This window comes from Pangasianodon hypophthalmus, chromosome 27 (genome assembly GCF_027358585.1).
Source record: "Pangasianodon hypophthalmus isolate fPanHyp1 chromosome 27, fPanHyp1.pri, whole genome shotgun sequence".
Classification (NCBI taxonomy): domain Eukaryota; kingdom Metazoa; phylum Chordata; class Actinopteri; order Siluriformes; family Pangasiidae; genus Pangasianodon; species Pangasianodon hypophthalmus.
Window position 1 is genome coordinate 4,137,265 of NC_069736.1, and position 27,778 is coordinate 4,165,042.

General features: G+C 38.7%; 1 protein-coding gene across 1 annotated transcript; it reads right to left on the minus strand.

Annotated features, from left to right (window-relative positions):
- On the minus strand, positions 1-27,451 carry tek (TEK tyrosine kinase, endothelial). Its single transcript, XM_026921895.3, has 23 exons — positions 27,087-27,451; positions 15,574-15,873; positions 14,691-14,801; positions 13,532-13,720; positions 13,276-13,407; positions 12,402-12,539; positions 12,192-12,317; positions 11,838-11,983; positions 11,211-11,355; positions 10,172-10,330; positions 8,904-9,038; positions 8,130-8,423; positions 6,984-7,295; positions 6,761-6,897; positions 5,761-5,971; positions 4,855-4,965; positions 4,417-4,607; positions 3,376-3,489; positions 3,188-3,258; positions 3,047-3,087; positions 1,784-1,880; positions 1,598-1,697; positions 1-555 (listed from the first exon to the last, which is right to left on the minus strand). The coding sequence occupies exons 1-23, from the start codon at positions 27,181-27,183 to the stop codon at positions 481-483; spliced, it is 3,432 nt and encodes a 1,143-aa protein (XP_026777696.3). The 5' UTR covers positions 27,184-27,451; the 3' UTR covers positions 1-480.
- Positions 27,452-27,778: the final 327 nt, after the last annotated feature.

The following is a 27,778-nucleotide window of genomic DNA, read 5'->3' on the forward strand; positions in this document are numbered from 1 at the left end:
GTGATTCATTTCTTTTAATCTGTAGTGTTGCAGAATTTCACAATCCTCTTACCCAAGCGACAGCGTTTCATAACAAGAAGTTTATTGGTCCGTTAAAAGCCATTGAAAGTTATCCAACATGTTTGCACAATGCCCAATATACAGCAACCAAAACTTTCAAAATGGCTGCCACGTCCAGCTTCGGATTTTGAAAACACATCTACAGTTTTCATACTGCAGAACAGCACACTCATTCACTCACTCATTCACTCACTCACTCACTCACTCATTCACTCACAGCATCACAACACAACACAAATGAGAATACACAGCTGTATGAGCCAATACTTCAGTAAGTAATCACAATAACAAGGAAGGAAGACACAATGTGTGCAAAAAAGAGTTCTAGTCCGTGAATCCTGATCACAGGATTGCATAAACTTTATGATACATGTCCGCTGCGCAGCGTGAACAGCAATGCAGGAGCACAGGGAGGTGAAATCAGCCAGCCTCTTCAGCAGAGCAGTCGATTCCCGCATAGGTGAATTTCTCATACAGCGTTGTGTTCACATACGTCTGCAAGAGAGAGAGACGACGAATGGGAAAGGTTAGTTTTAATAACTAATCATTAGGTTAATACTGTGAACGCAGTTAAGAATCGTTTTCATGTTACAGAGTCCAGAGTTTCACTCTTTTCGCTATTTATTACTTTTCCCTTCACTTTTTATCACAATCACGTGACAGCTACCAATCTATTAGGGTGAAGGCTAACACTTGGCTTCTTAAACTCTTGCTCTTGCTACTCAATTATGACATGGCAAAAACTCAGGCTGTTTCTCCACCGCACATTCCAAAACGAAATAAGAACTGGCCCACGTAGAAACCAGCGTACCGTGGGCTTCAGTTTCTAGTTTTCCATCAACGTGGGAGACAGCTAGAACTGGAACAGATGGTTGATTAGTTTCTATAGCAGCAGCTCTGACAAGAGTTTTATTGTTCTTTTCAATTACATTACTGTTTCTACAGTAACAACTCATTCATAGCAGACACGCCACATAGGCTAAGATTAAGGGAAAAATTTTTTTAAATCCAGCCTGAAACATCAAACAAAAACATGTAAACATATAGACATTGTAAAGTTTTCTATTAGGAGATGTTTATTTAACATTTATGGAAGGAGTCTCCAGTGTTAGCGCTTCTCTGTAACAAGCTGCATCTTTTTGTTGTCATTAATTTGAAGAGAGAGAAAAAAGAGGCTGGTGAGGAAATGACTGTATATACCATATATAGCTATAAATAGCTATTATAACATAACTGATACCAGGATCTAACTTTTCTTGCAGTCATTCCACAACATTAATACACAACTATAAATGAATAAAAAGTGTCATATCATGTATCATTCTTTAATTAATGACAATTAATTAAATGACAATTTAATTAATTAACGGCAATTTGCTGTGCTGTAAGAGGAATAAAACTCTTCAGAGCATGCTGGTAAAGGAAAATAATCAGGTCCAGCTTTCTGGTACCAAAAGGTTTTGTATTGTGTGCAGTGGAAAAAGGCCAAAAGGAGTTGAAGAATATCATGATGTTGCACTGTGTGCTGCTGCTTCACCTTTCTCTCCTCCAGCATGCGATTGAGCGACACCAAGATCTGAGCGAACGACGGTCTCTCATAAGGCTTCTCTCTCCAGCACTGCCTCATCAGCTCATAGCTACAAAAAAGAAAACAGAAAACTGATTATTAATGTGCTTATTAAGTAACTGTGAGGTAGGATTAATGTCTGAAACACACACTTACACTTCGTCATCACAGTTGAGTGGTTTCTCCAGGCGATACCCCTGAGGCAGTTTCTCATAAAGCTCAGCACAGGTCATGCCACAGTACGGCGTTCCACCTGCAAAGCAGCGTCACTGTGAGATAAACCTTAATAATCAGTATTAACACTTTCACTGAGATACATATTAATAAAAAGATTTACCTTTAGCAAGAATATATATGGAAGAAAAGAGAGACTGTCCTGTTTTTACGTCTGTGTTATACACTATATGGCCAAAAGTTTGTGAACGTCTGATCATCACACCCATAAGAGGTTCTTCCCCAAACTGTTACCACAAAGTTGGAAGCACACAATTGTACAGAATGTCTTTTTATGCTGTAGCATTACAATTTCGCTTCACTGGAACTAAGAGGCCCAAACCTGTTCCAGCATGACAATGTCCCTGTGCACAAAGCGAGCTCCATGAAGACATGGTTTACCAAGTTGCGAGTGGAAGAACTCAAGTGTCCTGCACCTTAAACTAGACCTAAATTCCAGACCTAAATCTGGAATGGGATGTTCTTTTGGCCATATAGTGTATATAATATCACAAACCAAGTAAGAAAGAAATAATACACAACAGGGCATGCTGTTATAGGAAAACAATCAACAACAGGGTGGTGTGATGCTGGTACTGCCCTGAACTGTTTTATTACTCTTACACCACAACAATTTGCCAACCTTAAAAATGTGTATTTATTAAAGGCATGTCTTACTTTTTATCCATTTAAAGTTGCATTTGTATTTAAAGACAAAATAACACAGTCATGTTACTGAGATACCAAAACTTAATACAAACCTGTGAGCTGCTGTTATTGAAAACTAAGCACCTTCTGACCAATCAGATTCGAGAATTCAACAGCACTGTGGTATAAAATAAATGCCACAAAACTTGTAATCGTTGGCAAAATGTTGTGGTGTAAGAGGAATAAAACACTTCAGGATGTCCTGTTATAGGAAAATATTCAGCGTTGATTGTTTTCCTGTAACAGCACACCCTGTAGTGTTTTATTCCATATTTGTATGTCACTGTTCTTACACATATTATAGGGAAAATTATTTAAATGTCTTTTGTTTTCTCAATATTACAACTTTCCTCAAAGAAAGAAAATAAATCATCCTTTTTTCTTTTCCAATTGGACTATTTATTAGAGATTGTATCATACGATTCTCTCATGTAGTCTGGGATCATGTTGTATAATAGTATTGTTTTAATATAAAAAGATCTCCCAGTGTGAACACACCTAAACTCACCACCTCCCAGAGAAGCACTCCATATGACCACCTACAAGTCAGAGAGAGAGAAAGTAGGACCAGTTTCAATCTCTACTACTTGTGTTAAAGGTCTGAATTATTAGAAGCTAGAAGGATGTGGAGTATCTTACACATCACTGTTGGTTGTATACACACTGTAGTTGAGAGATTCTATGGCCATCCATCGCACAGGTAATCGGCCCTGTACACATAAAACAGCGATGATTTGTTCTCCAGTTAGCTCCATATGTTATAAGCAATTATATGACTATATGTATAAATATTATCACAGCAAAGCAGGAATCTAACAAGACGTTACCATGGTCTTCTTCACGTACACCTCTTGTCCTCGCGAGAGCCCGAAATCGGCGATCTTTGCGACGTAGTTTTCACCCACCAGGATGTTTCTGGCTGCTAAATCTCTGTGGATGAACTACAAGAAGCAGCAGATTATTCTTATTAAAGGAATACTCTCACTCTAGTAATTCAACCTGTTCTTTACTTACAGCATGTATAAGCTAAGTGTGATTAGCACAGATCATCATTTTGACACATTTCCCTGTAGTGAGAAAATAACTGAAAACATTCACTTATTTAATGGAAGTCTAAGGGCAGTTGTTGCAGTACATAAACATTTATGCAAAATTTCTTTTCTTTCTTCACAGTTTTTCTTCAGAGATAGGACTACTTTTTCAGAGGGTAGAATTTGTAGTTGTGAGTGTAGGCTGATTGCACATGATCACCATAAAACCTTCCGGAAAGTGCCAAGCAACCAGAATTTTTAGTGCATTGTGCCGGATAAGACCACATACGAACTGCTTTACTAAGATTTTACATCATCTCTTTCTCAGATTTTTTACAGTTGTAGTGACTTTGTGTCATATTGTTGTGTATCGACAGAATTCAACAACTGCGCTTAGACTACCATTAGTTTCAATGGGTTTCATTTGAGTTTCAAGTAAAGCATTTTTTTTTCTCATTACAGACAGATGTATGGACGCTCTCACCTGTGGTATTCATATGTAATAAAATACAGTAAATCCTTTAAGCAAATTTAGCTCACATTACACGAGTATGAATGTTTCACGTTATCATATCATGTTATCTGGATTTTTGAAATGTTGAAGAATATTTCTACACACTGTTTGTACTTCAAATTTTTGTCCTGTCATTATCGGTCCCGGTATGGCATAGAGTTAATGATTTAATTATTTCAGATCACAAATCCCATCTGTAGCTCACAGCCTAGGACATTCAAATATCTTATAATATAAAGACGGCATGTTTTCAGAGAATCTGAGAATTTCCAAGAATTCTGCTGGCTCTGGATTTCCCATAGAGACACTGCTGGATTGCTGACCTGTTTCTGGCTCAGGTAGTCCATGCCTCGAGCCACGTCTGCAGCAAAGTGTAGCAGCTGCTGGGAGGAGAGCGTGGAGGCTGTGCTGTTAGCAATAGCAAAGGCTGGGTCTGTTTCCAGCACACGACTTTTCCTGAGGAAATCCAGCAGGTTGCCATGAGGAGCATACTCAATAGCCAGATACAAATAACCTGAGAGAGATGCAGAGTTCAGCTGTTGTTAGTCTTCATCAACTTTGAGGTAATTCGTTGTTTCCTGACTCATACTAGCATTTGCTGCATCCCCAGTGTTTAGCTGTGGATCACTCTGGGCAACACAGCAAAGTGAAAGAGCAGAACTGACTGCTCAGGTGCCAAATATTTTCAAGAAATAGGAAGAGGAACATGGGAAAATAGGAAAAAAACAATGCTTGGACCCTGAAAAGCGAGGGATACACACCTCGGTGCTCGCAGGCTCCCAGCAGGTTAATGATGTTGGGGTGATGACCCAGTTTACACAACACCTCCAGCTCACCTGCAAAGTCTCTGTGATCATCTTTAGAAGCGTATTCTGAGAAACAGAAGAGTTGTTGAGTAAGTATTAAAAAAGACGCCATGCTAACACCTTTTTTTCCCCTGATTTTTTTAAACTCTTGGTCAATTCTCTTAGGGGACAGAGAGTATGAAATTTCTCCCACCCAGAGAGCGTGGCCAGTTTCGCTCAGTTGGACTCCCGGCCACAGATGGCTGTGGCATCATCGGGATTTGAACTTGCAACACTTTTTTAATTCTTCTGATGATGTAAAATTTTCTCAACAGCCTCTGATGAAGGGGGATGAAGACACTGCAGTGCACACACCCCTTAATTGGCCTCAAATAATATTCTCTCCCTGTACAAAGTCTGGATGGAATGATGACCGATCAATCTGGGACAACCTGTCATCGTATGTAGCTGTGGCCAAATTCTGGCCATTTATTTTTAATAAAAAAACTTTGGCATTTCACTTTAAGAACACATAAATATAGTTCCTCAAAATGATTTATAAAAATATATTGAGAGAAAACACCATTTCCTCTCAAGTTTGCTTGGGATGTTTGATCTGATAAGTTTTAAAGCCCTTGTAGCATATTCCAAGTCACTCCCTGCCTAATATTAATGGTGTTACTACTTGATATTTCTTATTTCTTGCACCCACATTGGTATCAGTCACACCCTGATCACAGCTATTCACCCTGATCACACACTTTCTTTATTCCCAAGAAGAAAAAGACCATTGAAATTTTATTTAACACAAAAACAGATTTAGATTTTTACCAGTCTAAAGAATGAGCACTAAGCCAGCAGAAGAGTTTAAAGACTCCTGACCTTTCATTCTCTTGATGGCCGCGTCCATCCTCAGACCGTCCTTCTTGATGCGAGCCTTGAGCACCTGGCCGAAGTTTCCCTCTCCGATCACATCCTGGAACTTGATGTCGTTCCACTCCAGCATTGGGTAGGACACGGCCTGCGTCGAGCTCGTCACTTTCTTCTGAGTGTTTAAAGACCCGGAGCTAAACTGGACCACGGGTTCCTCTCTCTGAGAGACAAGAGACACCGCTGTTAGATGTTAGAGACAAAACGTATGTGATCTTGTGACAGCTGAGTTTATGTGAAAAACTCTGAGGGGTGGTGGGCTGTTAGGAAGGGTGTGGGTTCAAATCTCAAATATGGCTGACCCTGCGTTCTGACTCCTTATTCCTTCCAAGTTGGGATACAAGTAGAAGTGCATACAGTTACGTGCAAACGTTTGCATACTCTTAGGATATCACGAAGAAGGTAAATTGTTGAAAAAAGTAAAATGAACACAATTTTATAAAATACAGGAATATTTTCCTTTTTTCATACAGAATCCTGGTGGGGTGGGGGCTCAAACTTTTGCACTGTCCTGTATATATATAATGATAGTAAGGTAATTTTTTTTTCATTCTCTTTAAAAGGAAACTGACATTAATCTGTTTGTAAAATATTTGTACATGATCACAAAACAACAGAAACAAAAATTTTTTTCTATTAATTTTAAATGGATAAAATGAAAATGGTAAATTTCTTCCATAAACATGAAAACTGTTAAAAAAAATCTGACCCTAATTATGCCACACTATCCAAAATGTGCTTTTAATTTTTTAAATAAAAACTGTCTCTTTTTCTGGGTGGGGGAGCAGCTTTCCTCAAGGGGACCAGCCAAAGGTTCCCACAAGGTCAAAACTGTCAGATATTCCATGCTTGTGGAAACACTTGGTCCCCACCAAGAAATAAAAACATGCCCACACACACACACGCACGCGCACTCACACACACACACACACACACGCACACGCACACTCACCATGCGTCTCTGAAAGGAGGCTCTCTTCAGCTGGAGCACGATGCAGAAGGCCAGCAGGATGGTGAGACAGGTCATTCCAGCAGAACCCAGAATGGCGTAAAACAGCATGTTTCCATCAGCTCTGAACCCGTACCGGCCTGAGAGAAAATATAAAGCTACCTTAAAGAAAACTACTGTGTGCATGCATTCTGTGTGTGTGTGTGTGTGTCTGTGTGTGACTCACGTGAGCTCTCCTGTGGTGTTAGCGTCCTCAGAGAGACTTGCTCCTTCTTCTTGCTCTCTCCCATGTTATTAATAGTCCAGATCTCCAGTAGATACTCAGTGTCAGCCCTCAGCCCTCTCAGCATGAAGTGCATGGAATTCTGGGACGGCTGCACCCCAAGATCCACCTGCTGGCTGTACACCGCCTCCTCCGTCTCCTGGTAACGAATGATTATCTTGGAGACAGAATGGCCCTCGGCGATGGACCAGCTGAGGATGGCCGAGGAGTCGGTGATGTTGGAGGTGGAGACATCATACGGAGCAGGAGGAAGTTCTGAGTAAAAAAGGGAGGAGTTTAAAGAGAAAAGAGGTTCTGAGTTAATGATTATAGATCTTTTAGTTCATGTTATAATGTTGGCTAATTTGCCAATAATTGGTTGACGTGTGATAAACTAAGTGCCTGTTCCTTGACCTCGTGTATTGTCTGCTGTTTTGGATCTGTTTGCAATTTGCCAGCTCTTTTAACAAAATTTCCCCCAACTGGCGCCATCTCTGCCACCTGACAACCACCCTGATAAAAACTAATACAGACAGCAAAATGTATCTTTAGCTATCTCGTTTTGTAAAAAAAAAAAAAAAAAAAGAATTATAATAAATTTTCAAATATTACGAATTTTATTGCTAAAATATTTAATATTTTTACTGAAAATGTTGAATAAATGTACTAAAATAATTCCATTTTTTAAAAATTATTTTCTTCCATTTATTTTCTTTTTTCTCCTTTAAGATTTTATCACTACTTCCCAAATATGATGCATTCTGGATACTAGTGTCATTATTACATTTAATAGCGTATGTTATTATGTCTATTATTTCCTTACTTCTTCTGGGAAATGTTTTGAAACTTATTATGGATTTAATAATATTAAGGAAATTGGTGCAAGACGTTGAATGGAAATGTGTAGATATAAGTTAAAACATTACTTGATGGAGGTCTCAAAACAACAAGCCCATCTTGTTTTTGATTCATTATTTCATATATCATATTTCCATCTGCACACTGTTCTTCAGAGATTGTATCTACCGCTATGATCCTAATATCCTATTAAAATGTCTCTCCTCGGACTATTACACGTTGGTCCAAATTCATACTGAGCCCCTAATTTACCATCACTGAGGGTCCAGGCGCTGACCGTGGGACAGATGTGACCCGCTGCCCTGCTGCTCAGACTGACCCTGCACTTGTACTTGTGTCTGGGTCTCAGTTCGTTTAGCTGGAAGCCGGTGGAGTTCAGAGGCAGCTTCCACCTCCATGCTCTGCTGGCGTCCCCTGCCTGTTCACACACCACCTCGTAACACCAGTCGTCTTTAGCCAGATCCGTGACAGGGGCAGAATCCCAGGACAGGGACAGAGAGGTCTGATTCAGCGGGGTCAGTTTCAGCCCTGTAGGGAGGGGCAGATCTGCAGGAGAGCGAGAAATGGGTGTCAGTGTGGCGTTACATAAAACATAACACTCTAAATAAATTTTAAATAAGTTTAAAGATGATGTTTTTTTTTAAAATAAGTGTGAAATAAATGTCAAGAGATAAAATCAGTCCCCGAGGAATAAGCTGGAGCGATGCAGAAATATGATTAATTATGAATATAGGTCTAAGGATAAAAAAACAGCAGCAACAAAGTAAATAATAGTTTACAGATAAACTATTTAGTGGGTAAGTGTGAAGTACAAAATTATTGGTAATTATTTTCTTTTTATTACTTAAAAATTTAGCTAATTAATTATTAACTGACCTCCTTTTCTAACATTAGCTAAAGTTTTTTTAGCTAGCTTAAAGCATATTCACTAACATTAGCTAGCTTTTGTTCACTTTTGGGATCAATATGTCATGAAGTGATGGTTCCGTATGCGTGTGTGTGTGTGTGTGTGTGTGTTTGTGTTACCAAGCTTCTGTGTATAGAAGCTAGCCTCAGGTCCTGGATATCCAGTCCCTCCAGGTCCTCGTCGACTTAACTGCACAAATGCGATGTACTGAGTCATGGGGGAGAGATTCTCCAGCTTCACCTGAGAGCCAATCACTTCACACACACACACACACACACACACACACACACACACACACACACACACACAAACACACACACACACATACACATCCAGGTCTAACTACATTTCTAGGTTTCAACAGTCATCACTACACTTGAATATTGAAATCAATCTTTCCCTAGCCCTTTTGTCCATTAAATCTCATTCCGTGCAACACACAGATACACACATGTTCACTATATGGCCAGACGTTTGTGTACACCGTACCATCACACACATACATATGTGTTTGTTGAACATCCCATTCCAGATTTATTCCCCCTTTGCTGTTACAATAATCTCATTCTTCTTGGAAGGCTTTCCACTAGATTTTGGAGCGTGACTGTTGGGATTTGTGTTCATTCAGCCACAAGAGCATTAGTGAGGTCGGGCGCTGATGTCAGGTGGGGTTGAGGTCAGTGCTCCAACCTTGGTAAACCATGTCTTCATGGAGCTCGCTTTGTGCACAGGGACATTGTCATGCTGGAACAGGTTTGGGCCTCTTAGTTCCAGTGAAGGGAAACTGTAATGCTACAGCATACAAAGACATTCTGTACAAGTGTGTGCTTCCAACTTTGTGGCAACAGTTTGGGGAAGAAGCACATATGGGTGTGATGGTCAGGTGTCCACAGACTTTTGACCATATAGTGTATATACAAATATACATACAGATCTGACTGAAAATACAATCTGAAACACATAAAAGACAAACAGTTCCTGAATAAGGAAATCGTCCTGGAACTAACTGTCCTTTTTTTTCTCCCTCAGACAACAAAAGCACCATTACGGAAAAGTGACATCATTCACATTGTTCTTCATGGCCATCATTTATTTTGGATCTGAGACTGATCAGAAAATGTTTAGCTCATCAGACAGATATTTTTATACATTGTTTTGAATCTGGCACACAATAGAAATCAGCCATAATGTGTGAGCTTTGCTGATTGAGCTCTGGCCGGTGGCATGAAATATTCCAGGGAGGGAACTGGCTAGAAGGGATTTACTGTGTTTGTTATAGTGACAAAATAACACAATACAAATAACAGCTACATAAAAAGTGATTAAAGTTTCTCATTAAACTTTCTGATATAAAATGGCGAACACGGTGAAGAGAGAAGGCTGCTACCTTTCACCGTCTCCCATGTGGACGAATTGGCCTGCTTGTAGGTCACATTGACTGAGGTGATAGGTCCATCCCCGGTGTACGGATCCTTATTGACCAGCACTACCAGATGGTACGGCCCACTGCTGTTCAGGGAAGGGGGGTACTGAGGCTGTGGAGGAACTGAAACACGAAGGAACATCAGGTTTTTGGCCTCTGAGCTCAGATCAGTTATCTAGTCATGTTGAGCAACACTTCATTAGAAGAACTGCAACAAAAAGATAAAATCTGAGATCAGTCTATCATCCAACAGCTCCGTCTGGAGCCTTTCGCCATGCTTACGGTTGGGATTTGGTTAAAAAACTGGAAGACTTTCGACCAGATGATAAGGATAAGGAACAGACCTTTTGTCTTGATTAAGCAGTAGGGCTGGGACAGGGTGAAAAGTTCAGTGAAATGTTTTTAGTTAAACTACAAGAAACAAGTTCAAGTTAAATCCTCCAGAATTAGAAAAGCTAAGGAAGAAATAGATCTAAGTGAACTGAAAAATATGTGAAAAAAAATTACCTCTAACAGAAAAAGCTGCATCGTTTAATACTGTTAAACACGGATTTGAAGCAGTTTTAAATAATGTCATCCTAAATAGTATCAAATGAATAAGACATTACAAAATTATTGTAATAAATTTTTGGGTTTGGGTTATCTTTTCATTTTTCATTCAGCACTCAGTGTTTTATTCAATAAAACTAGACCAATGTTGATCTGAATAATATTACATAGACACCATATTGTATTTTTAGGAATCCTATTAAGTAAAACAAGACAAAATATTCAATAAAAAAATTCACTTCTGCAATTTTAACAAGGGTGTGTAGACTTTTGATATCCACTGTAGCTAGGTAGCTCATCTTAGATCTTCTAATCTAAGATCAGATTGGACATTTTGTCTTGTAGAGGACTGAACACAATGAGGTTCAGATGATCTCCATGATGACTTCCGAGCTTAGATCAGTTAATCCTTCATTGACGGTCACAGTAAGGCTTTGGATGTGCAGGGTCTCACCTCTAACATTGACGATGAAGTCTTTCTCCACCTGAACGCTGGTGGTCTTCACCTGACAGACCCAGCGTCCACTGTCAGCCACCGTGATCCTGTCCACCCTGAACACGGACGTACTCTGGTCTTCCACTGTTTCTGTGTCCATGGCCTGGTCCAATATGAACACAAAGACAGGAAGAGTCTCTATGAAAAGCCTCTATAGAAACCAACCAAAACAAAGAACAAAATCTATTCCACCTCTAGCATCTCTGTCGATCAAGCATATCTTGTTGTTAACTGACTGTATTACTGACTGCTTTATGTCTTAACATTGAGAATTAGTTCCATGTGGCCTACAATGGCTTTAGAACCATTCAAAGCAAATTAAATCTAGCCAACATGAGCCAACTATCCAGAAGTGTATTTCTTTTTTTTTTGTTTTTTTTTTGTTTTTTTTGTCGAAGCTGTGTGACATATTGGGCTTAAGTCATTTTTGATTTGTGTTGGAAAAAGTGATTTTTCTCCCTTGAGGAAAATTTGAAAAAGCTTGAATTTCACTTTATGAACCCAGTTCTGGGTAAAGCCAGCTTCTAAATGGAAAAATAAAGCCATGAGGCTGCTCAGAAGTTAATGAGGATCGCTGGATCTTACGTATACAATGGTCTTGTCTGGCTTGAGCAGGATGATTTCTCCATGTAAAGGTGCTGGTTGGCCGTGGACAGAGCAGTTCACGGTGTACGGTGCACCAGAGTTCAGCTCTGTATCTCTCAGACTGCTTATGATGACTGGAGCTTTGTCTGGCAGGAACCAAACAACAAAAATACGCTTTTATCACAAATTTAGGTTGTTAAATAGGTTCTAGTTCATCAACCAAAGAGAAAATCTCAGTTTATTCCAGTGATGAGAAATTCAGGATATTGTAATACATATAGGGTATATGTCTTTTTTCCAATGACACCAAATTCAGTATAATGTTATATTAATGTTAATTAGTTCTGCTCTTGCCTTCTTTCTCACATCGGGCACCATGTCTCCCAGGACACACACACCCTCTGAAGCGGTCACACTTCCCGGCCTTGTCACACACACACTTCAGTTTGCAGCCAGCGCCGTAGTACCCAGGTGCACACGCTGCAGATATGGACAGTATGAAGTTTATATATGATCCAAATGAACATCTAATTAGGAGTATAAAATAAACCTAATTGTTGTTACCCTCACTGCAGTTTAGACCCTTCCACCCAGAAGCACACGAGCAGCCATATGGGTCTCTGAGGCAGAACACCAGAGAGCGACACTTTCCGTCTATACAGCGCTCCTTACACGTCTTCCCAAAGCGGCCCTCACCACACACTGCACACATACACACAGTACACACAAATATCAATCTTCAAATCAGAGCAGGGCCATACGGTGATAAGATATTAATATCATGATATACAATATGAACATGACACTTTTCTGAATATCAAGGACATCATCAGGTGTCAGTCGTTTTCTTACTCACTATAACATGTAACTAAATGTAAAAACTATCCCATTCTTTTTCCCATTTTCTCTCTTTTTTCTCATTATATGCTGCAATGTTTCAGGAACACTGAGTAAAGTCTCAGAAAGTCTATTATTTTTAAATAATTCACAAATTCACAGAGATTTGTAGGATGGATATGCCAAATAATTTAAGAATATTTCTGGAAGGAGTCTCCAGTGTCCGTGCTTTGTAATGGTCAGTAAGTTTTCCACCATGGCAAAGTCTTCAGGACTTTCTGGTTTGTCTGTAACAACTCATGAGAGAAAAGAGAGGCTGGAAAGAATGTTTATAGCTGCTATACTAATAACTTGGTTTGTGGATGTTTCCTAACATTCAATTTAACTACAACATGGATGTCATTTACTGACTAATAAAAAAAAAATCATAATCGTTGGTATAAGAGGAATGAAACACTTCAGGATGTACTGTTATTGGGTAATGATATTTTTCGTTCCGTATTTTATTCTTACTGCTATATTGCCTCTTTAATATTACATTTAATCCTTGAGCCTGAGCCAAACTAAATCTGTGGTATATTTACAGCACTGAGTGTGTTACCTGTCTCACAGGTGGGACCCTTAAAGCCGGGCGGACAGATGCACTCTCCTGTTTTATCATCACACACTCCTCCGTTAGTGCAGGCCGGGCATAGCTTAGTGCAGTCAGAACCCCACATGCCCTCCATGCAGCCTGAAAGCGCACACACATACACACACACACACACATATGCAGAGTTAAATGCAGTATTTTACCACCCCACGCTACAGAAAGTTCTAGATGCATGTGTGTATTGTATACTGAGTGAAACACTGACTCCGGACAATGAGGTGAGTGATGGCGGAGGTGGGCAGGACTTCTGACATGTAGCGGATGGTGTAGAGTCCTGCATGTGACTGCTTCACGTCGCTGATGAGGTAGGGAACTGAATCTGTGATATCCCCTTTGGGCACGGAGTGTGCGAAAGATGGGTCTTTGTTAATAACATCTCTGAAGGATTGTAATGCTGTTTAAGGATGAGAAGAGGAGAGAAGTTAAAATAAACAGCAGGAATTGCATTAAATGTTTTTTAGAGAGCAGGGAAAATCTGATTTATTCATTAAAACTGAACAAATCTGAGCAGACTGTGTTTGAATTTGTTCAAATAAACTTATGGGTTGCTCTAAGTGTGTGAACACTGGTGTGTGAGTGGTGTGAGGCACCAAGCTAGCTACCAACATGGAGATCTCACTATGGGTTATGTTTAACATAAGATCCATGTTCAGTTACAGTTCTCAGTGTGTATTCCACAAACAAAAGCAAAAAAGACAAAAGGTTTTTAAACCAAGAATGGAAACAGACCATATCTTCACTGTTCCAGGTCAGAGTACACTCTTACAACAACAAGGCTAAATCTATAAGATAACTCTAGAACCTTAAACGGTTCTTTGGGTTGTCCATCTTGGGGAACCTTAAATATTCTAGGTAGAACAGAGTGCTTTCTATTAAGAAAATGTGGAACATCTCTAGAAAACTAGGACACTTAACTACCCAAAGAACTCTTGAAGACCCCATTTTTCTAAGGCTGTATGTATCAAATAGGTACTTGTTTGGGACAAACTCATTATGTAAGCAATTATTATCAAGTAATAATCAAAGCAATTATTTTCTTCTTAGTACCTAGGACATGTTTTTTGTTGAATTTGTTGTCCCTGTTGCAAATTTTCAACAAAATGACAAATATGATAGATAAAAAACATGAAATCATATATGCGTGTCCAGGAATTAGACTTTAATCAGAATTCTTCATAAAAAGTCTCAATTTAAGTCTAGAATTAAATGTGAAAAATGTGGGAAAAGTCACTCTTTTTCTCTTTTTGTGAAATCTAACTTTAAATCTGATTCGATTTGTTTTGAAATCTCTCCTGCTCAAATCTGAAGAAAAAAAATCTGATTTGAGCTGTCTTTCTAAGCAATTACACTGCTTGTGCACATACCCTCCTTGTAGATGATCGTGTCCTCTTCGGCCACTTTTTTCCGCGTGTAAGAGATGGTCACGTTGTCTCCAATGCTAGCTGTCACCGTGAGTGCCTCGGGAAGAAATGATGCTGAAAGATTTAACGAGTTAAACATTTCTGAACATGTTAAAACTTCCCATTATAATAAAACGGAAAGGCTATTAAAATAAACAAACCAATGCAGTGCTTTCTGTATGGCCAAGAATGACTATACAAAGAGGTGCTTTTTGCCAGGAAATCCAAACCTACGGAATGACAGATTTCATAAACCAACCCCCCCAGTCAGAGATGTTCTCATATATGCCACGTGGGGGCTAAGTACAACAAATTGGATCAGGAATAATCCAGCACTCCGAATTGGGCAATTTAGGAACATGATATTGGATGTAAACCAGGGCTTGCCTATTTGTTTTTCCATGCTTACTCTTTGCCCCTTAGCACATTCCAGTTTTATTACAAAAAGAATCCCCTGGAAATGTTGAACATTGCTTATTTGTGGACAAGAATGTGACAACTGGTTTATAGAAGAAAAATAAATACAGAATTGCTTCGATTGCCAAGTGATATCATCTTCAAATTAATCTTTCAGATGTCACTCCTCCTCTTCTGAACTATGTGGATTAATTTCTGCTAATGAGCTACATGTTCAAATCCAAAATCCTTAATGGGAATAAACAGGTAATCTGAACTGATGCTTTTTTTTTTGTTACTACTCATTTTCACCCCCCTTTTTTTTACCAGAGCATGTCCACATTACAACACCGAAATGAAATTACAGTGGCCTCAATCAATTCAGTAATGAATGTACTTATTCACATAAACTGATACATTTGAGGTTTATCAAGCTCACAAGCATACTCACCTTCATTTAGCATTTTGTATGTGTACACCTTGCGACTGTCTGAGTTTTTAACCTTGCAAAAGAAAGCCCCGAATATGTCACTGCGCGTCCTCCAGGAGACTTTGGCTGCAGAGCGATATGTCTTGTCTGCTGTGGAACTGAGCAAGTCTTGCTGGGGCAGAGGGACCTCACGGCCCAGAGTGAGCGAGGCCGGACCAGAGGACGTCCAGTCGCTGCTCACACACAGAAGAGACGCATCTGCTGAGGACACTATAGGATCTGGGTTTATCAGCGTCACGTCTGAGATGTCCAGAGCGCTGCCTGAAACACAGTTAATGATGTATATATTTATACCACAGCACTGTTAGATTCCTAGATCTGATTGGTCAGACGTTGTTGGTTAATGTTCTATAACAGCACACTCTGACAGTAGTTCCAACTGTATAACTGTATAAGACTAATAATAAATGTATTAAAACATGCTGTTATTTAACAAACATTACAGTATGCATTGTATGCACACCACAGTATGCATTGCTTAAATAACTTACATCAAGTGATTACACATTCAAAATAGCCACCACTACAGTTTCAGATGATTTATCTCCACATCTTAAAGGCCATTGTAATGACTTTGGCTTGTTAACTGGTAAACTTCCACAATTTGTTAGCAAAACTAGCCTTGTAGCTCTGAAGCAATCCCAAATAAGCAAATTAGAGACACCAAATATATCTGGCTGATTGACATCTGAACTATTCCTTTAAATACCATTCCAACTTTCCAGGTTTAAAATTAAAAGCAAAGCCACAGATCCGAACATTAAAGATGTCCAGAGCAAATACAGATTCCTGGGAAGGATCATGGGTCATATCCCATATTCCATATCTAGTGGGCAGTAAAGCACCCAGTTTATCTGATTTATTGACTCTGTGAACCGCATACAAACCCCCAGGCGACTTACTGTGGTCTGGCAACTGATAAGGTGCTATAAAAGCCTCTACAGCCACAGCCACGAGCCAAATCTTGGAGCTATAATCAGGGTTTGGGTTCGCCCATGGCAGTTTAACTCTTTAAGCCCCAATAAAGAATTGTTTAGGATTACTACAGCCAACTGAACAAAACTTCAGTGTGAAGCTAAAGTCTAAAATGTTATGGAGGCAGCTGTCTTTTTGTCTTTATTTATTATCATCCCATGTAAGAGGCTACTATTTTAGAAAAATTATAAATGAGAATGTGTAGTTTTGCAATGTTGTTTGAAACAAGTCCACAAAGATTTGGTTATTAGTTACTAGTCATAAGCCTCATAGAAGAAGCAAAAGTCAGAGACACTGGCTGATCAACAAAGTGGAAAACTGTATGTATATTTCTGCTGGACTATTCCTGCTCTCAAAGTGGGTTCTGGGGATACCCCATAGCTATCCCAGGGGACTCTGGGCACAAGGCAGGGGACACCTTGGACAGGGTACCAACCCACTGCAAGGCACAATCGCACACACACACTCACACACCCAATCACACACCACGGACAATTTGGAAATGCCAATCAGCCTACAACGCATGTCTTTGGACTGGGGAAACCAGAGTACCCGGAGGATACCCCCGAAGCACAGGGAGAACAAGCGAACTCGGCACACGCAGGGCGGAGGCAGGATTCGAAGAGATGCAAGGCAAGCGTGCTAACCACAAAGCTACAGTGACCCCAAATCACATTTGTTCATTTAATTGTATGAGTTTGATCCAAACCCCAATAACTCTGTCAGGGAAAAGCTCTATGGCTCTAATGAATAGACAAAATGCTATTCCAAACATTTAAAAAATGTTCATGAAATAAATCTGTACTGAGGGCATCCTGGAATTGATTTTCCAGTTAAAGGGACTGCAAAAAATTTGCGGATCAGTATGTCTTTTGCTGGATCCTAGGAATGTTTGCTTCATTCCAGTCATTCCCACTGGGCTGGTGTCTAAACTGTAAGAAAAGGTTCTGTGCAATTCGACCTACAGCTGAGTTATAGATTTCCTAACAAGAGGACCAACAGTGAAAAAAGGAAATTGTAAGCTGTTCTTCTCTCTTGGGTTGGACTTAAGGCATATTGTAAACTGTTTTAATATACTATAGTTTAATCTGCATTAGTGTCACTGAAAAAAAAAAGATTAGTATACCTGCTAGTATTTACTAGTAATACATGCTGTGTGCTAATTAGAGTGATCAACATCAAGGTCTTTTAATTAATAAAACACCACAAACCTTTTCTAAATTTACTTATACATTATATTACTTATTTACATTTTCTCATTTTGTAGTATTTAAAATGAGCCCTGTGCTTGAATTTCACCCAAACCGCTAAGCTATACACTGTTAGAAAAAAAAAGGTATCATTTAGTATCATAAATGGCTCTTTTACCCACAACAGGGGCTTTCCATTTTGGAAACAATTCCAAATAAAAACCCATAGAAAGCCAGAATCACTAATGAAATGGCGTAGATGCTCACAAACTGACACTTTATGGACACATATACACAAATCTCTACAGTAGGTTATACAGGTAACTTAATAATCATAATTATGAACCAATAATTATACTACAGTACATCATGGTTTAGCTCTAAGTGCAGTATCTGTGTTATGACACACTGCACCTTTCTTCCCCATTTGAACAGGGTCCCAGTTTAAGACACACCAAGAGATCATCAGCAGTTACACAAGCGCCATTTAGACGCCTTGGCATAAACCAGCTCCCAACTCCCTGTCCTCTCTATCATAATCCACACACTCCAGTTTGGAGCTACAGGAAAAGGGGTCAGCCAACAACGTCCAAAAAAAAAAAACACTAATCAGAAAGTCTTTTGCTGTATGCCTATTAAAAGTAAACTTTCTCCACCTACTCCAGAAGCCAGTGGGTACATAGGAAACACATTCTCCTGATATCAGACTTTATAATCATGCTCAGCTTTGATCTGTTTTGATGTTGTTAGGCTGGGCAAACACCCTGGAAACCTCAAATGGATGTGCTTCCTCAGATGCTTCATGGAAACCACATGCCTTACATATTAGTTATTGAATATTACACATTGAGCATAGCTTACTAAGTATTGCTTATTTAGCTTTGATTATTAAGTACAGCTCATTGAATGTGGTTCACTGAGTATAGCTTATTGGCTATGGCTTCTTAAATATGGCTTAATGAGAATCTCTTATAGAGTATGGCTTAATGAGAATTTCTTATTGAGTATTGCTTATTAAGTATGACATATTAGCAAGGAGTATGGCTCATTGCTTTAGGCTCACTGAGTATGGCTTATAGAGTAGGGGTCATTAAGTATGGTTCACTAAGCATGGATTAAATTATGGCACATTGAGTATGATTTATCGGGTATGGTTTATTCACTGTGGCTTATTCAGTATGGCCTACTGAGTATGTTTTATTGAGTAAGGCTTATACTGTATGGCTCATTGAATATGGCTTATTGAGTCCAGCATATGGAGTATGGTTCATTGTGTATAGCTTATTGAATGTGGTTCATTGAGTATGTCTTCTTTAGTAGAGCTTATGAGTATGACTTATTGAGAAAGGTTCATTAAGGCTTATAGAGTATGGTTTACAGAGGATGGCTTACTGAGTAAGGTTCACTGAACATGGCTTATTGAGTATGGCTTATTGAGTATGGCTTATTGAGTATGGCTTAGTGAGTAAGGCTTATTGAGTATGGTTTAGTGAGTAAGGCTTATAGAGTATGGTTTACAGAGGATGGCTTACTGAGTAAGGTTCATTGGGCATGGCCTGTTGAGTAAGGTCACTGAGTAAGGCTCACAGAGTATTGCTTATAGTGTATGGCTTATAGAGTATGGCTCAATTAATACGGCTACTTTAGGATGTTGCATTGAATATAGGAGTATAGTTTATTGATTCTGACTTGCTTAATTGATTGCTTGGTTAATTGTAAAGGCACAGTTTTTGTGTCCACTTTGGTTGTGAAAATTACATAAAATCAGACATGGGACAAATGGATAACTCTGTGCTTCCTTCTTGATACCCTGGAAGCTACGTGACAAGACTACGTGACAAGACTACGTGCAAGAACAACAAGTCAGTAAGTTTGTGATTTGTAGCTAAATGTCAAAATATGACTTATTGTTTCTTTTAATCAGTTTGCACAGGCTCTGAAGAGTTTTGGAAAGTTACTAGTGTGCAAAGAGGGAAACCTCGCCCAGCTATTGTTGTGGCAGGAATAGTCCAGTGCAAAAGATCTATGCAAAGGGGTGTGGGGGTTTAACTTTAACACACACACACCCACACACACAAATGAAGGAGAGCAGAGTCTCATTTTTAGGAAGGCATCAGTCACTATGCATGTGGCATTATGTAGGCTCTGTGTCTGTTTAATGTCTAGTAGACAATAGGTACATAAACACTGTTAGATAATGGGAAATTAGAGTGTCTCTCTGACTCCTAATTGTTCCTGAAGCCTGCCAAAGTTCCCCTAGGCTTTTAACAACCTGATTGATTGTTAAGAGCTGTCAAACTGCTGAAGCCTCTCCCACTGTTTCAGAGTTCTGCAATCATAATGAAACGAAAACGAGATCCAGAAAAATACACAACGCTGTGTCACGCTCTTGGCCCCATCTTGAGATCTATGTTTCATGCATGCAAGTCAGCTCACAAATACGAGTTTACGTGCGTTCATGCCTTTTACTTGACCATCTGTCAGAGACAGATGTTTGAGTTTTTTTGTGAGCAACATTCCGCAAGAGGTTACGGCGCATCTGTGAGGAGTTACAACTGGATCTGAGACGATTCTAATGAGGGAGTTGCTGATTAGATAAAGATAAGGTTAAACAGAATAACTGCTAATCAAATAACATACGGATGATAAACAGAACATGGCGAAAAGGAAAAATACAAAGGTCATTCTCTCATTATGAGATTACCAACACTGCAAATTTTGTTTACTCGTAGGACAGTTATGAATGGTTATTATTAGAGCAAAGGCAAAGGCAGGCTTTTTGTATTTATTTAAAACTGGCTAAAGATTCACATATGCATTTGGCTAATAAATAGATCTCATTAAATGGGAATCTCTCTTTTTTTCCCAAAATGTTAGCATAATATAGCATAACTAATTTAGAATTAGTTACATTGGTCGTACTTTGCTTCTATTTTTTAATTGGTATGTTCACTTGTTATGTTTTTTTTAATGTGTGTTTGTATAAGTACCAGTGAAGCTACATTTCTTTATATTGAATGTTAATGACACTGAAATTGTTGCAACCTGTCAACAAATTAGAAATGTCAGAATTGCTGTTAGAAGTTGGATGATGCTGAATTGAACTGATACAGCTCAGAGAAATCAACGTCATCATACTTTCCTATATAAATAGGCTAAATGTAAATAAATGTGAACCATAAAGGAAAGAGTAGTATCTCTGTGTACTGTTTTGCACAGGTTTGCCATTCCACTTCCTTATATGAGCAATGTTTCCTGTTCTTGTTTCTCATTTATTCTCTTAAATTCCCAGGTTTATTATTCAGTTATTTGCCTTGAAGCATATTATTTAGTAACACAATGAATTATTCAGTAATCACAGAGAAGCTAATGGGGAAGGTAGAGAGGAATGTAAGTACGCATCCTCCAACACCTCCCAGGAGTTGAAGGTGTTCATTATTCCCACCTGTCACTTGTTACTCATGCCTAGTTCCCTTTGTGTTTGTGTATTACGTATGTTTGTATGTGTAAAAACTGCATTGTCAAGCCATAGTTCCTGGTTCCTGTTTGTTAACATTTATCATTTTCTGGCTCTGACATTTTGTGTCTTTGATAATGTTCAGTTTTCCTCCATCTGGATTTTGACCTCAGCTATGAACGTTGATTATGATTCTGGGATTTGTCCTTAATAAACAGATATTTAAAAATTTCTCCCTAACTTTAACTCCCACACTGGCATATTACAAATACCTACTAGTTGAGATGATATTAATTTTATAATTCTCACATAGAATCGTAAACTTAACTACAGTAAGAATGAAACAGGGAAATAAATGTCAGGTATGTTGTAGGTCCAAACTAAAGGCTTCATATGTCAAAACGAGTGATTTGAGGATTTGGACCACTAATTAGTATCACTGCCATTGTGACCAATTCTGACCACATGTTTCAGAATTGCTTATTTAACTTATTCATTCCTTCTGCTTTTCCTGGTGGGGGTTGTGGTGGCAACATGCTGAGAAGGTCAGCCCAGAGTTCTCTAGCCCCAGTCCCAGGCTCCAGCTCCTCCTCTGGGATCATCAGACATTCCCAGGCCGGTGGGACAACCATTTTGTAAGGTGTCCAAATCACATAAACTGGCTCCTTTCAGCTCAGAGGAGCAGTGGTTGTACTCTCAGGTTGTTCTCCTCACCCTATCAAGGAGAGTAAGCCTGGAAACACTGCAGAGGAACCTCATTTCTGCAGTCTGTACTCATGACTTTATTCTTTTGGTCAATACCCAAACCACTTGAGCATCACTGACGATAAGGATGTAGATCGACTAGTAAACAAACGGAGCTCCTGCTTCATGTTTTACTGAAAAATGAAGCCACATATGAAAAGAAAAGGGCTTTCATTTGACATGTATAACTGTTTTCCATCCAAAATATTACTTTTACACTTCTGGTTGTGGAATGGCCCTCAATATATTCTTATATTGGAATTTGTTGGATAACAAATGGAATTTGTTGCTAACAGTTTATTCCATTTCACACGGAAAACATGAATGATTTCTTAAAATAAATTATTTGACAACACATCACACACATTTTACTTCATTTGCACAGCTAAGCTAATCTTGACATGAAAGAACGACAGCCTCCTTTATTTTATGTGCAAAGTTATAGATGCAGTAGATAATTTAGTGGGGTATAAAGGATGAGGTTAATGAAGCTAAGGCTATGCTGCTGGGTCCAGTACAAACCTTTCTGAAGTATCTCAAACAAAGTTGTTAGAATAAAAAATGGCTTTGTTTCTTATCTTTCAGTCCAAGGAGTAAAACACTGGCTTGATATTGTTGTTGCTGGAATGATTAGTGGGTGTTTGGGGAAAGTACTCAAGTACACGGTTACTGAACCAGGGGCACTACTGTACACATCTGTAACAATGAAATCATGAAACTGTGTGTTTGGTACACTCTAAATTTACATTAGACTACTGTTTTAAAGATCAACTAGACTGTAAATCTGCATTGTGGGGAGTGAAGGAGACTGTAGAGAGTACGGTGGTACGGTGGTGATAATTTTGCTGTAATGTGTTTTCAGTTTTGAATTTTTTAAATAGTTGAGGTTCAAATTATAAACTTTTCCTTTGAAAAATTATACAACTGCCACCCAGTGATGTCACACAGGGCTGTAAAATTGACCAATCAGCAGTTATGCACACTATAAGTCTAACCATCAATGCTTTTTCTTTCTTTCTTTCTTTCTTTCTTTCATTTTAGCTGCTTCTGTGCACCCTGTATTTCTACTTTAAAATGTTCTTTATATGTTAAAAAGCTTAAGTTTTGTTGCCAGTCTCTAAGAATATATTCAAAAATGTATCTAATCACACAATCTGAATGAATTTAAAATCAAAGCATGGTTTTAAATGGACAGTTCAGCCAAAACTGTAAGCATCTGTTGAAAACATGTTTATTCAGATCAGCAATAGTCTGTGTGAGTAAATGCAGTACTCTCTAGAGTAAGAGATTCTGGTTTATTGTAAAAATCTTCTCCTGATGACACATCGTGACTTTGAATGTTTTGGGAATTTGCTTCCTCAGAAAAACATGCAGAAAAGCACATAATAGTAAGCAGATTCCTAATGATCACATGATGTATGGGTATTATAGTGACAATATATCGATGGATGTAATGTGAATTTTTCATTTCTGGTGATAATCTGAGGTCACAAGATACAACAGTGCACTAAGAAGAACCCTACATCAGGACTGATGGAAAGCACACAGTGTAGAAATGCACCAATCAGAATAGAAGGTACAGCAACAGCAACAAGTGCCAATATGGCAGCACGACATTGAAATTTTCTCAATTCTAGCGAAATAAAGTGTCAAATCCTTGATTGGCTCAAATGATTCTTTGGACCAATCCTCTGGCGCATGCAGTGCAACACTTCTTCAGTTCACCACTCACACTTCTTAGTTTCTTTCTGCCTTTAGTTCCCATTTACCATTTTATGCGCAAAAATGGATAACTTATCAGTAAACATGGATAGACAGATTACAAAGAAAGATAAAGCTTGGAAGGAAGTAGCAGAGATAGTGCTAGTGAATGTAAGTAGCTAATACAGCCAGCTTGCTTTGCTAATCTGCCAATGAAGCTAATACAAAGCCTTAAAATGTAAGTTAAATCCAACTAAACAATTTCCACACCAGTTAGTGCATTATTTAAGTTGTATTTAACTAGTTAGCTTTTTTACATTTTGGATAATAACGTTCCTCCTTAATGCTGGACAGGCCACACCCACAAGTGACAACATTAGCAGTTGCTATAAACCCACATGAGACAAATTATAATCGTGAACGTAGGCTGTGGGGACGGCAGATGTGCTCCATACAGCATCAGTTTGAAAGGCTCGGACACAATGTATTTACGTTTACTCCTATTACAGATCCAAAAAAAATAGAAGTGCTGCAGACAGGATTAATTGCTTTCTGGCAGTTCTGGGATTTGAACTTTCAACGTTTCACTAGAAAAACAGCTGAGCAACCCTGGGATTAATTTCAGGATTAATTTCAGGTTTTACCAATCTATTTATACTTATAGTAATTAATCTCTTGTCTGGTCCAATTATGCTAGTGACAATGCACAAAACACAAAATGGGATTTACCAAAATTATTACTTATCTAAATACTATTTAAGGATTAACTATTAATGTCATATTGTTTTATAAACATGTTTCTGTGCTATTATTGGCCCAAAGCGGTGACATTATGAAACAGAGGTGTGTGGTCATGAAGTAAAATGAAGTAGCTGAGAAAACATGGAGAAAGAGAGAGAGAAGATTTAGGTTTGGCTCATGGGGGAGGAAACAGTGAAAGCGCAGTAGTTCAGAGAAGGTCATTAAATCTCCATTCATCTCACCAAGACAGCAACTCATTAACTAATAAGTTGTGCTTTGCCTAGCTGCTAGTCATTGTCTAAAAGTCATGGGAAATGATCACAAATGATCAACACATGTTGTTTTTGGTGCTTATCGCTATGTCCAATTGCTGAGGAATTAAGGGTTATCTGCCTTGCTATTTGAGACAGCCATGTAGAACTGATGGTAGCTAATTTAATCATTCACTTACACATTAATGGTTTTAGCATGGAGGGTATGGGAAAAACAGTTACTTAGTGAAAGAGCAATACAGACAAGTTAGCGTTGGATCTTGTATAAGAAATGCAGAAATAACAAAAGAGCTAGTTCTACAAGAAGCCTGAAGTAACGTACCAGCTCAATATAGAAACTAGAAATACTCAGAAACGTTTCAGTTCGTTATTTTTAAAGGCATCCTCATATTACAGAATTATCAATTACAGTACAGTACTGTATCTCAGTAATTTTTGGTGGATTGGCTATACCTTATTTCCTAAGCCATTTTTAATCCTAACTAGCTAGTCCTGTCTTTCAGTTGTTTACATATTGTGATCTATTTATTGTCACAAAGGGACTATTAGTTACACATACAGCTAGTAGCTAGCTAGATGCAGTTAGGAAAGCCAAGAGAAATGTCCAACTGCTGGGCAAAACCATTTAACATTGCAAAAACACTTATTATATGATGCAAAATGTATGACATGATCTCAAATGAAATATGCATAGAAGTACTTTACATTTGGCGACTTTCAGAGGTGGATGTGATCAGCATTCCAAGAGAGCTTCTGCGAGGAGCTTTGACCAGATTTGAGCTGATTATATTGGGGGAGTTGGTGATAATATGGAGATAAGACACTTTAGCGTGTGTGCTAATCAATCCACATAAGGATGATGAAAAAAGATGGTGGAAAGGAAACATGAAAAGGCAACTAAATGACTGGATATTTGTTTTATTACCAACATGTAGCTCAATCTAATCAATCATTTCTTTTAAACTAATTCATGGTGACAGCCTTTTTATTAAATCAGAGATTCCTGAACTAGGGGTCATGATTTACAAATGGGGTTGTCAGAGAATTGCACATCTCATGTTTTGTTTACTGATTAAGTTTGAAAAAATTAATATTACCAATATCACTCTGTGAAGATGGATTTTGTCTACTGTTGTTTTGAAATGTTACTGGGAGTTGCAAGAGTGTAGCCCATTATTGTAGACTTTTTCGCTATGCTGCCTAGCGTAGTTAAGCAATAAAAATGGAGTTCATTCCACTGGTGTAATATCAGAACCCATTACTCTTAGCTTTCTTATGAGTAGCTCAGGAAAACAAATAGCAAAAAAAAGAAATAAATAAAATTACGAAGTGTTTTTCTTGGACATTGTATGAACAAGATGAAGACAAACTTCAATAGGACATATAAGTAGATTTTAAAATTACAAAGAAAAAAATGGTGAAGCCATAATTGACCCAAAAGTGATATTTGCTTTCTAGCAGAGACGCACACTATAGACCTACGTCTGTTTATTGATTCATTTGTGAATCAGGAAAATGATTTCCCATGACTTCTAGACCATAACTAGCAACACAGCAGTGTGATACAAATTTAAAATGAACAGACTCAGACTCAGTCCAGAGCATAGTGGCCAAGACACAATTTCAGCTTTTAAACATGTGGCTTAGGTGGTTGCAGCTGCTCTTTAGAAAAGTCCATGGATTTCCAACTCCAACAATCTGACAGCAATAAAGAACTATTCTTATCATATACAGTGCCACAGCATTATGACTATGAATTCCCACAATGGTCCGACAGAAAAGCATAGAATCACACACGCAGCACAAGTCATCAGCAGTTCTAATGCCGATCCCTGAAGCTTGCCAATACTAGTGCTAATCATTGGTTAATTAATGTCAGTCTGACCCGTAGCTGTATATAAAACTGCTCTGGCTGCACTAATAAAACATTTTCCAGACTAAGCAGTCACATAACTTGGCTTCACTGCTTCACGCAGACTATAAAGTTGGTATCAGTGCAGCTAGAAGATGTTACTAGCACAACTGTGTTCAACATCCCCATGTCTATTTGTATCACCTAATTGGGTCTTTAGTAGTCCAGACTCTTTTTTTCTGTAGACGTCAACTCAGATCTTATTTACTAAATGTACGATTAAACTAAGTAAACATGCCATGACATTTGTCCATTCATCCATGAGCAGACTTCTTCTGTAGTCATCCTAGACTACACAAAAGTCACTGATACATAAACTAAATAACTCAAATTAGACAAAACAGCAAAACAAAGAGAAAAAAAAACAAGTCAAAAGTATCCTAAGAAAAACCTTGAGTGAGTCACCCAAACCATAGAAGCTTAAATAGGTAAAGGGAAAACCGGTAGAATTAAATAAAGGGGAAAAAAACATTTTAACTGACCTGTAAGTAAGCAGCCCAGCAGACAGACAGTGACCGAGACAGGCAGATGAGGCATATTTGCCCGGCTGAGGGGCATGAACAAGTAGCGCGTCCACATCCACAGAGTTTCAGAGCTCAGAGACCCCGGGAGAAGCAAAAAGAAACATAGACATCCCTCCTCTACAACTGAAGCACTAGAACTCTCCCTTTCTCTCACTGCTCTGTCCAGGCACAGGGAGTAGAAGTTCCTTTTTCCTGTTTCCTCTCTCTCTCTCTCTCTCTCTCTCTTTTGCCAGTGAAGATGGGAAAGGCGGCAGGCCGAACAATTGCTTGTAATGAGGTGCAGCTCCTGCTTCAACCCTGAAGGGAGTGGTCCCCATATTGACCTTACCATAGAGGAGGGGACAGAGAGAGAGTGAGAATGAGAGAGACACAGAGAGACGTAACAATGAAGTAAATGTCATCAAACATAATAGAGGTGTGGCACACATCACACAGACTGACTTTAAATGAATGGCTTTACTTCTGAGGCATTTATTCATTAAAAAAAAAAAAAGACTTGGGGTGAAATAGATTTCCATTACTTTTTTGTTCCATTAGTCTTATAGCTCAGTGGTTTTCAATCTGGGGTCTGGGGACCCCCAGGGGTTTGTGAAGCATAGTCAAGAGGTCCCTGACTTTTTTTTTTATTTGGTTAAAGTAGTGGAACTCAC